At 43.2% G+C, this 17497-nt stretch overlaps 1 protein-coding gene across 4 annotated transcripts in view; it reads right to left on the reverse strand.

The window, feature by feature from the left end:
* The window catches only part of ANKRD28 (ankyrin repeat domain 28), a 232595-nt gene that overhangs the window by 120246 nt on the left and 94852 nt on the right, over positions 1-17497 (reverse strand). For 2 of the 4 annotated variants that reach the window (XR_012054566.1, XM_032746737.3), the window contains exon 1: positions 813-932. The exons of 1 other annotated variant lie outside the window; for it this stretch is intronic. Coding sequence is in view for 1 of the 3 variants with exons in the window: in XM_032746737.3 (XP_032602628.1) it covers positions 813-839 (27 nt within the window). In the remaining 2 variants the exon portion in view is untranslated. Of the gene's footprint in view, positions 1-812; positions 933-17497 lie in introns of those variants that run through there. One more of the 4 variants, XM_072925673.1, reaches the window with a different exon arrangement.

Below are 17497 nucleotides of genomic sequence, written 5' to 3' on the forward strand. Positions count from 1 at the left end.
CAGCGAAGACAAGTATTTTTCACCAGCTGGGATGGAAACCGAAGAGCCTGGCAGACAAAGAAGGGTGTGATGCGACGAGAGCAACAACCCACTGAAGGCACCAAGAACCTCCTTCGCTCTCAGGAGGGGAGCGCGGGCTCGGGGAAGGTCTGTCATGACCGCGGGAGGCGAAAGACAAGGCGGCTGAACAAAAGATTTTAAAGGCCTGGAAAGGAAAGGTGGAAGGACGAGCAGGCGGCTCCCGGGCACGTGAAATTGCGCAGGGCAAGGGCCGGGTCCGTGTCCGGGGGAGCGGCGCCGGCCGCAGCCGCATCTCCCGGGCACGCCGCCTCCCGCCTCCCGGCAGCCGCAGGTCGGTCCCCTCACACCGGCCAGCTCCCCAGGCCCGGGGAGCCCCGGCCACAGACCCTTCCCTTCCCAAAACAGGCGCGGGGCAGGTCTGGCCCGGGGGGAGCCCTCAGACCCACCCCCATGGCCCCTCCCGGGCTTCCCCTCCGCTCCGGGGCGGGGGTCGGCAGGGACCCGCCGGCGAGGCAAGCCGAGGGGCGGCCGGGCTGCCGCGGCCACCTGTTCGGCGCGGTACCTGCGAGGGCCGGCGGCTCCCGCCCGCCCCGCGGGGGCACCGGCGGCCACACCGTGCGCACATGGCGCCTCCCACCCAGCCCGGACCCCGGCGGCGGCAGCAGCCATGCTGCCTCCCGCTGCCCGCCGCCTGTCACCCAGGCGCGCACGGCAGCCCGCGGCTGCGGAGGGCGCGGCCGGCGGCGGCGGCGGGAGGGGAGGAGAGGGAAGGGGAGCCCGGGAATGCCCACCTGCTCGCGGAGTTTCAGGAACACCATGGCGAGCGCGCGCCGCCGCCTCCGCCCGCCGCCAACGACTCCCGGCTCCGCGCGCCGCGCGGCCACGCCCCCCCCGCCGCCACCGCCCGCGCGCCGGCCGCGCCCCCGGACACGCCCCCCGCGCCACGGCCGCGCGCCCTGCCCCTCTGGGGGCGGGGCCTCACCTCGCCCCGCCCACCGGCACCGCCCCGCCGCTCGCGCCCCCGAGCAGCTTCCCGAACGAACCCGCCCGCCCGCACCACCAAGGGCCTCGCTGATTGGCCCGCGGGAGGCGGGGCAGAGTAAGGGTGGTGCTGATTGGCCCCCGGGAGGCGGGGTAAAGTAAGGGCGGCGCTCATTGGCGGGCCGGGCGCGGCGGGCCGGCGCGGGCGGGAGCGCGGGACGGGCACATGGCAGCGGGGCGGGAGCGGAGCGGGCGCGGCCCCGGAGCAGCGCCGCCCTCGGGGAGCCACAGGCGCGGCTCGGAGACCCCGAGCGAAGAGCCCCGGGACGGGGGGCACCGGCACAGGCGGCTTAGCCCGAGGCGGGATGCCTCCGGCACCAAAGGCAGCTCCGAGCTGCTGATCCAGGGGAAGGAGGAGGGCTGGAGGGGCATCGTGCTGGGGGTGTCAGCAGGCCACAGAAACACATAGAGAGGCGCTCGGACAAAACGCCAGACGGAACAGACGTGTACAAATAGAATACAAAAAACAGTTAACTCGAAAAAGAGCAAGATGGTTTTGCAATGTATTTATTCAATGTTCACCTCTTTTGGCAGAGGACCAGCAGAGGTGTCATGTGCAACGCTCTGATTCGGCATTTTTACAGATAATTTACAGGCTTACTGTATGTTGTACATCAAGCACAAAGTGACGTATTAGGATAGGTAGGACGTAGGTGGGGCTTGAAAAACCTCTTGTGAAAGGAACGAGAAGCAGCCTACAGGACACTGAAATCAGACTGTGCTGCTCTTCCATAAAATAATGCTGCAGCCAGCCAGCCCAGCATGGTAACTATGATTGGGAAGAGTTATTTTCTCCTGAATTTTCATTTCCCCTCCAAAAAAAAAACCAAAAAAACCCAGCAGACTCGAGAGACAGATTTTTTGGAATTGCATACTGCTACAGACAATACTGCTATGAATGTTTAAAGTTTCTTATTTTCTTGTAGCTTCAGAATAGACTGTGACTTCTTAATGCTCCACAAACAGTTAAATCTACTTAGACTTTTTGATTAACCTAAGAAAAACGAATGTTTAATAAAGCAATGAGTGTGTTCTCTGTGAGCACTCATTTGTGTGGTTTTGCCCTCACTCATGTGCTTGTTATGGATTCCAGCAGGAGCCTGGCACATGAACATGTTCTTCTGGAGACTGGCAGCATGAAACAGAAGGGTTTTCTATAGATGCTAGCTGAGGCAGATATTTTAGTTAGCTTTCAATACCAGTGATCTGATGGAATGTGTTTGTTTGGGTTATTTTATTTTAACCAGATAATAATTGTAGTCCAATTTTACCAGGCAAAGGAAAAAAAATCAACATTGACACATTTTCTAAATGAACGTTTTTGACATCTGGATATGTCCAGAAATGCTGATTATGATAAGCAAATGTTTTAATAATTTCAAAGAGCCCTCTAATTTATTATTTGTGTACCTATGGTTATGGGGTTTGTTTGTTTGGGGTTTTGTTTGGGTTTTAATTTGTTTATTTGTGAATAGAAGTATTTTGTAAATTGAAAATATGAAACCGGTAGATTTTGACACTATGCAAAACAGTTAAGGACTGTGATAACAATGTGGTAAAGAGACCAATGGTTGTGGAAATTAGAGATAATTTTATCAATGCAGTCAGTGAAGGAGAAAATGACATCAGGAAGCATTGCCTTTGTCTGTCCCCAAATTAGACTGCTCCTTTTCAAGGAGAAAAGAATTTCTGCAAGCTGATAAAAGTTCTTCTCCCTGTGAAGCTTGTGAGTTGATGGAGTTATTCAGAAAAAACATCTACTTTCAGCTCACCTGCTATTTTGAGCAATTTATGTAGACAGTTTATACTACCTGAAAATGTCTCACCTGTCTCAGGAGCACCTGGTGCAGCTCCTGGTGGAGCCAGGTCCTGATTCACTGGGGGAAGGCAAATCTTTACATTACTGGTTTCCCAGCTCCTTATTCCAGTACTCAGGATACAGCCAAGGACAGGCCTGTTGGCTGCACCATCTGCACTTACATGTGTCATCAACCAACAGATCTCTGACCACTGATCTTTGCTTTTTTCCCCATGAAAAAGTTCAAATGGTAAAATGCAGAAGTAAAAATATAGATCTTGGAGATACCTGTCTGTTTCAGTTTAAGCACGGGAGGTTGTTGAGAAGGCTTGCATACATGAAGGTGGATAACACAGAAGTGGGGGATTTTCTGAGTGTTGTTTCCCTGATACCAATCAGTTGCCTATGGATATTTTTACTCAAGTCACAATATAAATTGCTGCCTTAATTCTTATTCTGAGAAAAGCAGCCCAAATGGTTATTAGAACTGAAATAAAAAATAATGAGACTATAATCAATATCAGTATTGTCTGATCTGCTAGCATCCCACAAAATACAGTATTTGACTGCAGAGTGACAGAAACAGAACAGAAATGAAACCTCAGAAGTTAGATGTAACCGTGCTGCAAGGAAATGAGTCTTTTTAAATGTTTTGTTAAAGGGTGAGTAACTGCCCAAGTGTCCCTTAGGAACATTCACAGAGTATTTCACACAAGTCTGAGTATTGACACACAAATATGCCGAAAGCCACAGCATTTCTGATAGACATCTGCAGAAGGTAGAAATTTCCACAACACTTTTTAATTGGACTATTTGTAAATTATTAGCAGCCCAGCTCTCCTGAGGGCACACTTTCAGCAGAGAGCCATAGGCTTTGACTGCAGAGCTCCCATTAACGTTAATATTAAATCTTCATGCTGTAACTTATCCCACAGCACGTAACACTACCCAGTGTTTTAAAGATAGGACTGTATGTGCTGCACTGAAATACATAACGGGATCAAATTGAAGAGACCACAGAAACCTCATACTGGAGATATTTTTGAGCTCATCATGAATGTCCTCTTGATTTATTTACTTTGCCAGGAATGCCTGTATACTTTGCTCTTTCTGACTGAGGGCTTCAACCCCAGTGAAGTAGGTATTCATTCTTTTTTCATTGTTCAACGTGGGTAAACAGGCACAGAGGTCAACAGGCTTACACAAGGTCATGGCATGAGTCACTGCTGTGGCTAGGAATAGAATCCAGGAGTCCTCATTGCCACTGATCTCCTCCAAACACTGCCCTGTACTCCTAAATTAAAGCAGGGCTAATTTTATTTTTGCACAGAATACAAGGTGTCCGAAATCAATAGAAATGTTATAGTTTCCTACAGAGGGATGCATTTCTCTTTATGGCCCTGAATCAGCACTTCTGGGGAGCTAGATGGAAACCACACTCATTTTATAATAGTATGCTGGAAGCATCATCATAAAGATTTTTACACATTTTGTGAAAGATTTTATCCATCAAAATCTAAACCAGTCAAGGTTTTGTAGTTCTGTCCCAGAGATTACATTTTGAATTGTTGGCTGTTCATAGCTACTGATTGCAGTGGAAACATATTAAGTATCATAATGTCTTCATCAATCAAATATCATCGATTGGCACTTCTAAAGCACCATTATGCTTATGGTAGCTCATTTGACCAATTTAATACCTGTCTGGTGCAGACAGGAGATGAGAGAACTCCTATGTCCTCCTTATTCAAGGAAAAAAATTAATATCCAGAGGAGAGTAGGGCAAATATGAGTGTCCTTTGAACAATCAGCAAGGGACAGGGGCCAGCAAAACAGCTCTAAGTTCCTATCAGTCTTGTATTCTAAGAAAAAATCAAGTAGAAGTGAGAGAAAATTGAAAATTAAGAATATATAGAATGAGGAAGCAATGGCAAGAAATGGAAAAATGTTGCAGGAAGTTTGCAAGATGTTTGGTGTGTCCTTATGTTGCCTATTTTACAGTATTACTGGTAAAAAATACACAGTAATGCTGGTAAAAAGGGGATACAAAGAGGCTTTTACAAAAGTAGCGATTTTATCTGGAATTGCATATTAGAAATCTTGTTCACATTTCTTCTTGTTTGAATAACATGCAACTTTCCCCCCCATAAATTAAGTTTATCTCTTCATCAGGATAGGGTCTCAAAGAGGCATAGGGAAGGTACAAAGGACCCTGGCCTCTGGGCTGACACAGAGGAGAAGTTTATCTGAAATCTTCTTATGAGTTCTTTTTTTACTGTCTCCAAACTGCCCAAGCGTAGTGAAATGAAGTTGCATGCTTTTGGGAATGAGATCTTTAAAAATTCTTAGTTCTGAGTAGCTGTGAAGCTAAAATGAATATAATAAACATTAAAAAAATAAATTTTATCTTTAAAATGACCTGAGACATGGAAAGAGAAAAAAAACATAATATATTTTTTGCTATTAGCCCACCCCAAGATGACACCTTCTCAAAACACTATGAATATCAGCACCCTTATACAGTCCCACATCAACCTACCTTGAATTATTGTTTATAGACTAGAATATTTTCTTACATATTTCTATATATAAACAAAATGGAATATTTTACTTACTTTTCATTTATTCAACAAAATACTCTGCTTTGTTTATATAAATAACCAAATGCCTAAAAATGTTTTGGGATTTTTTTAGGCTCATTGTATATCAGAGTGGACAGTAATGAATAACTGGAAACTCCAGTGGGATGTGATTTGCAAATTATTTTTTCTGGCTTGGCCAGTTCTTTAAAGACTAACACCCAACATGAAGCACCCTAAGCCAAATGAGAGGGGTGAGTTTTGGTCAGTCACCTTGGCTAGCTGAAAGTTTTATGCATCACAGAAATCTTGTTGGGAAGTTTCACCTGCTACACAGGGATATTTTGTTGAAATGCATTGCACCAGTTCTGTAGCAAAGTATTAAGTGGAAGTAGTGAAAGTATTAAAATGGAAGGGCTGATTTTCATGTGAGAAGCAAAAGAGAGGATTTGACTTCTGAATGAGAAATTTCGGGGCATCCAAAGCCCTTACTTTCTGATGGTGGATGATGTAATTCTAATATTGCAACAAGCTGCCTGTTTAGAGAAGAGGATTTCTGCATACATAAATTTCCTCTCCTGATGAGATGAAGATCCCTTATTGACTATATTTTCTGCTTTTTTCTTCTGGACTGGTTTGGTTTCAATTGTGGGAAAGTGATTCCAGTAAATAGTTTACGTATTTGGCTATAAAGCACTGAAGTGGTCACCAGGGTGGGGGTAGAGGAACAAGGGAAAAGACATTTTTTCCACTAGCGAAATTCCACTGGAAATGAGACCTGTGAAAATAAGCTACATGTAACACAATATGAACTCAGAAAAGAGGACAAGTTGGGGTTCTGCTTTCACAGGTGCCCCTTTCACATCCAACACTCCAGAAGTAGGTGCCATTAAAAATGGAACAGTGTCTCTAAGGAAAAGTGAAGAAAAGCTTATTTTTCCAATACCACAGTTTTTTCAGTAATGGTCAACTTTCTCAGCTCTCATTCCTCTCAGACAGCTATATAAACCAAAATGTAGTAGTTATACACACATATTCTTACCTCATAATAATGTGTTGCCTGATGCCATCTCACGTAAATGGCCACTGCACATCCAAATGTAGTAATGTAGCTGCATTGTCACACGCTGAGAACCTCCAAAAAAACTTTTAAGTTCATAAAATACACTTGCATGCTGCTTAATTGCTACATTCAGAGAGCATTTCACTGTCCAAACACAGTGGAAGGATGATCACTGTGCAGCCATTGTGGAAATAAGATTCTGTCATAAAGAATATCCGTCCTTAAAGCTGATTTTTTTCTTAGAAGTGCAATTTTTTTGAATACTTTGATGATGTGCGTGAGCCTACAGCCACACAGGTATGTATGTAAACTCTTCTCAGGAAAATGCTTTTATCATCTAAAGGAATAAAGTGCTTGAGGCAGAAGACAAGAATCTCTGGGAAATACACTACTGTGATGAATACATTTGTCAACCGAGTGCCACAGTGATGGATTTCAGGAAAAGATGAAAAGGTTTTTCATGACAGCAAGAAACTTGTAACTCAAAGAAGAGAAAATGAAGCAAACAGTTTGCATTTATGTTTGCATCTTAACAGACAACTTTATTCTTGTTTTCAGGATGTTGTCTTCATTCTCATGCTAAAGGATTTCATTTGTATAAAGTATTACAACAAAATGGAGTCGTACAGGTACGGGTTAGTACTGTGTCAGTTGCAGCAGTCAGAGAACCTAATATATGGATATTTTAGTCTAAGATTTTTCATTAGTATGGATTTTGGAGTTGCTTTGGACCCGACAGTTGACATGCACAAAGCAAATGCATTAAAATACCTTCAACTTTATTATTAATTAGGATTTGATAACTTGTTGCTCCTGCCCTCTCCTAGAACATATGCCACAACAAATGAAATCAGAAAGGTGTTTCAGCTCTTTGATAGCTGGGTCTGCCACTACGGCGCTGGAAGCAGTGGTTTGTTTTTTGGTTTTTGTCTTGGCTTTTTTTTCTTTTTTTTTTTTTTTTTTTTTTTTCTTTAGTAGGTGCAAAGATTGAGCCTTGAGCTCCAGCAAGCTGCATATGGTGTGTTTTCTGTTCAGAATCTGTACTGCTGATCTGCTCTCCCTTGTTACCTGACACAGCCTGAGTTTCTTAACTTGTAGGGCATGCTGAATAACCTGTTTTTTAATTTTCTAAATAGCAAAGTATTATACTTTTCTTGGAAAAGTGGAGAGAATAGCCTGCACATCAGCCAGCATTGAGATGAAGGTAATTAAAGCTCTTTTACTAAAGACATTAAGACCAAATATTCCCTCAAGTACGGACTGTAGAGTACTACATTGCCATGAGGTGAATTTGCTAAATTTAAATTTACATACACAGAAATAGCATAATTTAACAGAAATACTGGAAAAGTTCCATGTAACATATTTGCCAATGGTTCTATACAGTCGACTGGTCTGTGCAACACAGTGTTGATTTAGGGAAAGACTTTGCATTTGCCCACATGAGCAATAGTAAGTGAACTGGAATGTCAGCATGTATTGAAAGTGTTGCACACACTGTGTAGTTATGCTTCTAAACTGCATGTTTTCCAATTCTGTAAAATAATATGAAATTTATTTATTATGTTCCTGAGAACTATGTCCTGCAGTCCTACTGTGGAATTGTGTTACCATCACGGTTGGTTTTAAGTTGATTACACTCTGAAATACGAAGCAAGGATGCAAATCACTGTTAGACCTGCCCTAGATCCAAGGATAAGTAGCATCCTCCCTGCACTATAGCTCAGACACACTCACCCACACATAACTCTATGTTATACCCATATAAATATATATATTTCCTTACTGCTGTCATTTAGAGCAAACATTTGGCTGATTGTGGAAGTTTTCTTTTTATTGGTGTTATTACTATTTGCATTACTGTTCCAGCTAAGATTTCCTGCTGTTCATTTCTTTCACAAGTTTCTGTAAGCATCAAAACAACACCTTTTTAGCTGCAAAGACACCGTTTTGGTAGGAAAAAACGCAGTTTCTGTGGCAGAGATCACGCCCTGCAAGGCTGGGGCAGGTGGCGGTGGCGCAGGATGCGGGGAGCAGCAGAGCGGCGGCTGTGTCGGCTCCCGGGTAAGCTGAGCTGTGACCGGGGATGGGCTGGGGCCGGGCTGGGCTGGCTTTCAGCAGACTCCCTGCCACAGGTGAATGAATCTGGCTATACTTTTAACACTTCCAGAATATAGTATGTCCATCAGAGCGTCATAGGACAAAAAGAGTCCTGAATCCACAAATCTCTGGCAGATTTTCTCTCCAAGTTGCTCAGCCTGCATTGCACCTTTCCCAGCCACCCAGAACTGCCAGTGCCAGCCTGGCACTGCACCTGGTAAGGGCAATGGATCAGCTCCACTGCATGATCGATCTGGTGTTAGGCATTATTAATAGGTTCACTTGTAGAGACTGGCCAGAATTGTGCTTCTCTTTGTGCTGAACAAATACAAATAAAATGTAGCTCAGAAGTTCTTAGTGTCTGATACCTTTGCTTCTCCCCTATGAAAAAACCCAGCACAAACTCCTTCACCTCACATCTGGTACAGACATTTACATCTTCGGAGCTGAGGTCACTGCACCACTGCCCTCCCACCATGGGAACCCAGCGATGTCCTCTGCACTGGTGTGGCCAGATCCTGCATAAAACAGGCTGTGACTGCTTAGCCCATTGTTCACAGGTACATGTAGTGGCTCACAATGCAAAACAGAAGTACTGTGCAAGGCAAAGTGGTTTTGGCCGGGAATCATGTATTCATCCACCTGAAATCAATGTTTGTTTTCTTTTAGCAGGCTTTTGGACAGGTCTGCATGAGGCCAAGCAGTATGAGAACACACTGGAAGGGAGGGAAGAAGAAAGCTGACACTTAAATTATAGTAGTAAAAACTGCATATCTCAATGTAAGATACAGATCTGTGTGTATGTACTGGCAGTTCTGTATGTGCTGAGCTGCAGATTTTCACCCAGTGTAATAATTCTTGTGATTTCTCTCAGACCATCGGCAGTGCTGAGCTGGAACTGTCTCCTGATTGCCGATTTTCCAACTTTGTCAAAACACCTCAACTGCATAATAAATAATGCAAATGGACATTCTCTGATCACCCATAAACCCAAGAGGAGATATACATTATCTGAAACTTACTGGTTCATGGGAGGTTTTGATCTTCGGAAGATTTGCAAAATCAAATCAGCAGAGTGCAGAGGACAACTTACTTGGCAGGCTTTGGAACAGGATGTGACCCCAAATGGGATGGGTGGCACACCAGCAGATCAGTAGCCCAGGACCGACCAGCACTGGGTGCCTGCAGCTCAGGGACCTCATCTGGAGCTGGCAGCAAGGAATCATGGCCAGCCCCACCACAGCAGCCTGGTAAGTTTTGGTTAAGTTATCAGGGTCAGATTCAGTTTTCTGATTCGTAATTGTCAGATATGCTGGGTAAATAAAGAGCCACCAAGAAAAGGCTGGTTATATTTTCTGAGCAGTATGTAAATCTTCGTTTGTGGTTATATCAATCTAGTCCATCTGAAAAGTCTAAGAAGATGTGCATTCAGTATCTCATGTACCCTAAAGGTTAAGACTGCATCAAGAATTAAAAGAAATACTACCTTTCTTATTTTTAAAGACCTTAAGACTTCTGCCAGCCCAACTCAGGATTTCTGAATGCTTGGGGCTGGCACTACCATCATTTCCATTATCACACAATCCCTTTTCTAGCTCCCCTGAACCAGATTGGTGCTCTTCTATTTCAGGAAACACTAGGGTGGACAAAGTGAGCTAATAGCATGCCCCTTACTCTTTCCTAGTCTTCAGAAGAGGAGTTTTGCAGTGAGGCTGTGGTTTCACAGGAGCTGCTGCAAGCAGCTGGGGATGTGAACATCCCTGGATGCACTGCCAAGAACCTGCTTCTGCCAGCTGGGCTGGCAGGCTGAAAAATAACTTTTTTCTTTCTATTTTTTTTCCCTGCATGATCTTTAACTAAGACCTGTCCACTAAGCCAGCTCATTGCACAGTCATAGAAATAATCCTTCTAAGCATGGTCAAGGACAACACAGGCCTGGGAGAGAGGGGTGGGAGTCATGGGACTGCTTCCACTGGCTCTGCCAAATGCATGTGTGAAAGCACATCCTGCTAGAAGACTGGGTTGTGTCTGGGCATTCACAGCTTGACCTAGGGCCCTTTGTTCCTTGTTAAATGTGATTTCTAATGACTATCCTAGATAGAAACTGTAATTTTTTTTCCTGCTGAAACCATGTAAAGAAGCTGTGGGATAGGTGATAACTGTTCCCATCAAAACAGACACTTCTGTGCAAGACACAAGAGATTTTATTTGAAATGTACAAGAAAGTGATATTAATCATCTTATTAATTCCATATGTATCTGCTTTCTCATTTGTGATCCATGGCTATCCTGTTTCTGTTGAACTCATTGATTCAAAATATCAGGCTTAAAAAACTCTTGAGAGCAAACAGGGAATCCTCATTGTCCCTTTTGTAATGTAAACCTAGATCTTTGTTCCTTTAAAAAAAAAAAAAAAGAGTAAATACTTATATCAGTTTAATTTAAAAATAACAGAACTGATCTATTTGTATTCCCAGTGACATATTTAGTGCTGTTTTTAAATACCCTTATTAAATCTAATCATCCTTCCCAAAATATATTTGCATTTAACAGTGTTTTACAGCACCCCACAGCTTACTCTCTATGATATATCAAAATAAATATGTGATGTTTTCTTTGCTGTCTCCCACAGTGGTCTAAGTAAGAAAATGGAGAAAACAAGTTTCTTCTCTGTGTCAAAGACAGTTTAAGGGCACCTGTGCTCTGTGATTATATTTAACATTTACACTCAATGTTCTAATCCCCTTTGGGTTTAGCAAAAAACACAAACCCATTAATTTGAAAACATAGTATTCAAACCATTTAATTGCATGGTCAAGGTATGGGAAGGGGAAAATTCACTTGGAATGGTAAGAGACACAGGACTATCTAAAAGACTACTGGCTCTCCATTACTGACATATCTCTCTTCATTTGCAGCACATGACAAATCTAGATGGGATCCTGTAGCCACTATGCCCCGAGACGTGAGGACAGATCCCTGAAAATCTTGGATAATTGAATGGCAGGGACCTGGTGCTGGAGATCTTTCCCCAGAAAGATGTCACAGCTGCCCTCCAGAATGAGAACCTGGGTTCCTACCTGTGAAAGCAAAAGTCAGTGCTGGATTAGCTTCTATCCTTGTAAACTCCTCAGTAGGTTGTCAGTGTCCCTACCTGGGCATGGGAGCTGGCAGCCATCAGGTCTCACAGGTTGTGCACAGCTGCACAAGTACATATACTGTAACATGAGCAGAAACATAATTTATCATAATTTCACTATTCCTTATTGCATAATACATGTATTCTTATGATGTTAAATCTACATAGCCCATATATAAGGATATATAATGTATATATATACAAATGGAAATATAGGCTTAAAAAAATGTGTTATATTTATCTAACAGCTGAAATGGTTTCCAAAAAAATTAGTACAAGTCAGGTTTGTCAACCCTCTTAAGTATCCTTGCACCAGCCTTCCAGTGCAAAATCACCCTGGAGGAGTACACCCACTTTCTGGCACATCCAGGGTAAAAAAAGAAAAATAAGGAAGTGTGGAATCCTGACGACTTTATGTTGCAGTGCAAGACTGGCTGGAGTAGGAGCTGTAAGTAGCTGGGACATCCTTGAAACTTGAGCAAGATCCAAGTACAGGTTGGAGCTCTCAGCAGGTGTTGCCATAGTCAGAATTTTTTTGGCTTTTCTAGTCTGTTTCCTCAAAGCTGGGGACAAGGAAGTGCATGATGTTGTACCCTCCTTGCTGATTTTGCCCTGCTGGCTGTGCAGTTGCATTTGGGCATTTGTTTCAAAAAGGAAAAGAAAAAACTCTGAGCATGACTGCTGCTGGCAGAAACACGTACTTTGTAGAGTGCTGCTACACCTTATTTTCTAAATCACAAAGTCAGTGACTACATTTTGCATGCAAGTAATAGAAAACATTGAAGTTCAGTTTCTGGGGAAAGAACAAACCTATTAGGTGATCAAGGGAAGCTATAACAGAGAACTGATCAAGATAAATCTAAAAGAACAATGTAAATCCATTAAGCTGGTAATTGCCCATGTGTGACAAATTTCTTTTAGTTACCACACTTTTCTTGCAGTAATACTGACACAACACTATAAAATTTAGGGCTCTTTTTCATGTCTGCACCATCCCAGTGGGATCTCCAGCTGAAATTCTGCTCCAAGGAATACAGCACATAATCAGTCCCTTTGAAACTGCTTCAGTAATGCTGAATCCATATAAGTGCAGATGCCAATTATGCTAATGAAACTGCAATGGGCCCGTGGTTCTTGCCATCCTCTAACAGTGCTATAAAACTACTGTCAAACTCAGCAGCTAAATTTTTGTAGCATATGACCACATAGAATACTGAAATTTGCTGCATGGTGGAGTGCCACATGTTCCCTAAACCTAATCCTGCTAAGAACACAAAGAAAGCAAGAGGTAACTGTAGAAAGTCTGCGATTTTTTGTTGTTGTTGTTTGGTTTTGTTGGTTTTTTTTTTTTTTTTTGTTACCTTTTTTCCTTGTCCTGTATTCACATCTCCAGAAGGTGCAAGGCTAATGCAAATAAGATTTATATTGCCCTCCTTTCTTGCTCCCTGTCAACCTCTAAGGCAATGCTCCATCCTGAGGAGCAGGCACTGGGAAACACAGTGGGCTAGCAAAAATGTCAAAGTGCCCCTGAGAAAACCCAAGACAGATCCTTAACATCTTTTCTCCACTTGTTCTTTTGGGCTGATAGGATCTCTAACAGAAATACTCACTGATGCCTTGGCAGGGCATTTCTTTGGGCTCAGGCAGGACCCGTCACATGTGGTTTCTCTTTTCCTCTGCTGTGTTCTCTCACAGAGGCCTACTGTGGCAAGCATAACTCTTCTTCTCAGACAACAAGTTCAAAGTCTACATGTTAAAATGTTTACATCCCCTCCCCTTTGTCTTTACAGTCTGGCAATGTTATAATCATCTCTGCAATACAGCACAGGCCAAGGTACCAATCAGCCTGTGTGAACAACAGCATTAAGGCCACTATAAAATCCCTCTGAGGACACTTTTAGGGTGTGGTGGGAGTAGTTAATACAGATCATGAGAAGACACAGACAGGAATATGGATTCATCAGGAGTAATAGCTTTCACACATGACTAGTCAGGATAAAAGAAATGGCAATACAAGGCTGAACAGTCTACATTATTAGGCTATTACTTCTTGCATCAGTGGAAACTCCTGCCTTACTATATTTTTCCCCGCATTAAATCCTATCACCACCATTATGGTTCCAGCACTGCTGTGTTTCAACAGCGCTTCATCCCTTCTTCATGCACACTTATTACAAATACTACAGTCTCAGGGAAACAGCTTTGAAATCATTGTTGCTGCAAGTGCATCTGCCTTCAATTCTGTCATCACGTGGTGGACCATGAATTATCAGTCCATGGTATTTTTATAAAAGTGAAAACCTCAAATGTTAACCTTTTGCTTAGTTTATTGTTTATAAAACAATAATATGCTGTCATGTCCTCCCATCCTCTCATCTGCAGTTGAAGGGACATCTCACTAATGACTCTAATTCCATGATGGGTGAGGGGTGCTTAGAATTACTGTTGTAGTTAGTGGCTGGCAGTTTTTCTGGGGACAGACTTCATTCCTTGGTGTGCCTGCAAATCCATGCTAATGTTCCTCCCTAACTTCCCAGGGCACTGGTTGAAGAGCAAAGGCAGCCTATGGTGGGGACGTCCTTCAGCTCACAGGAGTCACCTACTCTGCCCCTGCTCCACAGGCTGCAGAGGAGTTCATGAAGCAGTTCCTAAATCATCTGCAGCCTGTCATTTGAAAATGAAGTTTCACAGGTCCCAAAATGAGGCAGAAATACTAATCTTCTCATGTTTCCTAACACTTACTGTGCCTTTCCTTGAGTCAGAGCCCAGAGATGTGCTATGATACTTGATCTTTAGGCTGTGCAAATGTAACACAAAGTAACAAAGTAATTTCCAAAATTAAGTCTCCTGACACTGACATAGTGCTGACAATGCTCAGATAACGAATATTTCTTTTTCTCCAAGGAAAATTATGAAAATATTAAACATAGTTGTTATTTGCTTAACTGGTTCTATATTATTTTGACTTCTTCTCTGTACTCTAGAAAAAGAGGAGCAAGGACATGGCACCCCAACATAACAAGGCACACCCTTCTCTCTGCATTTCACTGTTGGCTTCAGCATCCCATCCTCAGCTCTGAGCTGGCATTAGATATTATAAGAGCAGTTGCAGCCTAGGCTTGGGGAGCAGGCTAAGCAGCAACAGCTAAGAAGTGTTACATTGCTCGTGTGTTTGTGAGGATCATCTGGTTCCTGTCTGTGGTCTGAACTGCTCGTTAGAAGCATTCATATATACACATACACATGCACACACACACACACAGTGGGATAAAATGCCCTCAGGAAAAACTTATACTCACACCTGGACTTGCAAAGCTACACATAACGAGTGCAGAATTATACACATGGGCACGTGGAAAACTCAACAGTTCTGTGGAATTTGTCCACACTTTATGCTCCTTGAAAGGGCTTGAGTATTGATTTCATCATTCCTTCCTTGCTACTCTCTGCTGCCACCACGTGTTAACCACAAATTTTTTTGTTTGTTTGTTTTCTTTTTTTTTTTTTTCTGAAATAATACTGCCCCTTGGGTGAGTGGACCTGGATGAGAAGGTGAGAAGGAGTGAGAGGACCTGGAATTTGGCAGTACTCAAGAGAAAAAATGTGAAATGGGCAAGCCATTCCTTGGCAGACTGGACATTGCTGGAAACAGTAAGGTTTGGTGGGTGAGAAGGACCTGGAATTTGGCAGTACTCAAGAGAAAAAATGTGAAATGGGCAAGCCATTCCTTGGCAGACTGGACATTGCTGGAAACAGTATAACAAGCCTCAAAAGAGCCCCCTATAAGCAAAACTTCAAATTCTGAATTGAGGATTAATGCTATTTATTACCAGTACAGTTTATGGATGTGTGTCAGGAAATGCCAGGCTAGTGTTCATAAGTTCAAGTTCATGCACTGACAGTTTCTCTCTCTCCCCACCATGCCTTCCTCTTGCACTCGGATTTCTTGTCATGCTTTCTGAGGATGAAAAATGCATTAATAATGAAGGAAAGTGGAATGCAGTCAGGAAAGCACTTTATTCCTAATTCCCATGATCTGGTAGTGTGCCTGTTCCCTTAGGAATGAAAGGCAGTCTTCCAGTTTGGGCTTAATAAGAGTAATTGTGGATATTTTTGCTGTTGGTACAAATTACTAATTAAATCATTATTAACATTTGCCATGTCTCCATCATACAAAATATGGGTAAGTTTTAACCATGTCATTACACACTACTAAAAATGAATGTGGCTCAGAGCTAAGAGGACAGCAAATTTCTACAAGCTGAACTTCCCCCAGTGTGGCTTGGTTCTTGGCTAAATTTATTTCATCTTAAATAACTCATGAAGGATGACATTTAAGTGACAATCTGTTGATAGCTAATCACAAGCCTACAGTGTATCATTTCAATGGAATGTCTCGATGTGCAAGTTAAGGTTAGTGTAACAATTTGCTGGTTTATGGTCTTGTTGAGGGAAACGAAGCATATGCAAGGCTTAGCTGTTCTCTCTTCCCTCTGTCTGGCAAGGTCTGAAAGCACATGCCTAGGTATAGATGCAGTGTTACCAGTTCTCACATTGGTTAATGTGTTACCAGCACATAGTCCCGGGCCAAGGAATGATTTCAGAATATCAGTTTGCATTTAAAACATAAATTCAAGCTTGGTTTCCAGATTTTGTGACTGAGAGATAATGGATGGTTAATCCTAGCTCCAAGCCAAGACTGACACTGAAGATGAAGATGTTACAGTGTAGCCACTCAAGTTTCTGAGAGACTGTTTATGCATATGAAAGCTTGTCTTAAGTCGGTGGTCCTCCACCTCCACAGGTGTCCTTGCAGTTGTTTGTCTCACCTTGCTGGATCAGCATGCTGGGGAAGGATAGGGAGCTAATGCTCAGTAAGGATCGAGGAGAGGAAATGGGAGACACTGATACAAAGGTCTCATTTTACTGTTGACAAATTGTAGCCTAATTAGGATTTACTTCTGCTTTTGCACATAATTTAATTCCAGTGTCTATAAGGAGCTTTTGAGGAAACAAAACCAAGGTTTACATGGTGGTGCGTGGCAAGGGCATGTGAAAAAACAGGTGTAGCTTGAAAGAGGAGATGCTCTGACTGGATATAAAGAAACATCATGAGGCAAATTGAGCATGGGAAAGCATTGCCCAGTGAGGTTGTACAGTCTGTGTCATTGGAGGTTTTAAAGAACCTGACTGTTTAGAGCCCTGAGGACAGGAGCCCTCCAGAGGCGCCTTTCCACTTGGATTACCTCATAAACCAGTAGATGTAATCTTTTTGGATTTCAGCAAAGCTTTTGAAACTGTCTCTCACAGTATCCTTCTGGACAAAATGTCCAGCACACAGCTGGGTAACAGTGTGATGCAATGGGTGAGTAACTGGCTCATAGGTTGGGCACAAAGCGTTATAGGGAATGGGGTGACATTAGACTGGCGTCCTGTCCCCAGGGGAGTTCCCAGGACTCCATCCTTGTCCTGAGGTGACTTTATAATGCCAGTATCCCCAGACATCTGTTCTGTTTATGCTGGATATTAAATTCTACACATTTAAGACTGTTCTGAGAGTGAAGGGGAGATATAAAACCCAGAAACTGTTTTCAGAAACTGCACTTGCTCCCCTGCATTCTCTCTCCTGGACTTTGTTTTCTGCAGCACAGACAGTGAGAGAGAGCTCTCCTTTGCTTTTAGGTAGTTTTTTTTAGCCAGCTGAGGCAGGGAAGTTCCCTGGACTGGGATTTTTCTTTTTCTTGAAACTGATCAGC

The sequence above is a fragment of the Taeniopygia guttata genome, chromosome 2, assembly GCF_048771995.1.
Source record: "Taeniopygia guttata chromosome 2, bTaeGut7.mat, whole genome shotgun sequence".
Taxonomy (NCBI): domain Eukaryota; kingdom Metazoa; phylum Chordata; class Aves; order Passeriformes; family Estrildidae; genus Taeniopygia; species Taeniopygia guttata.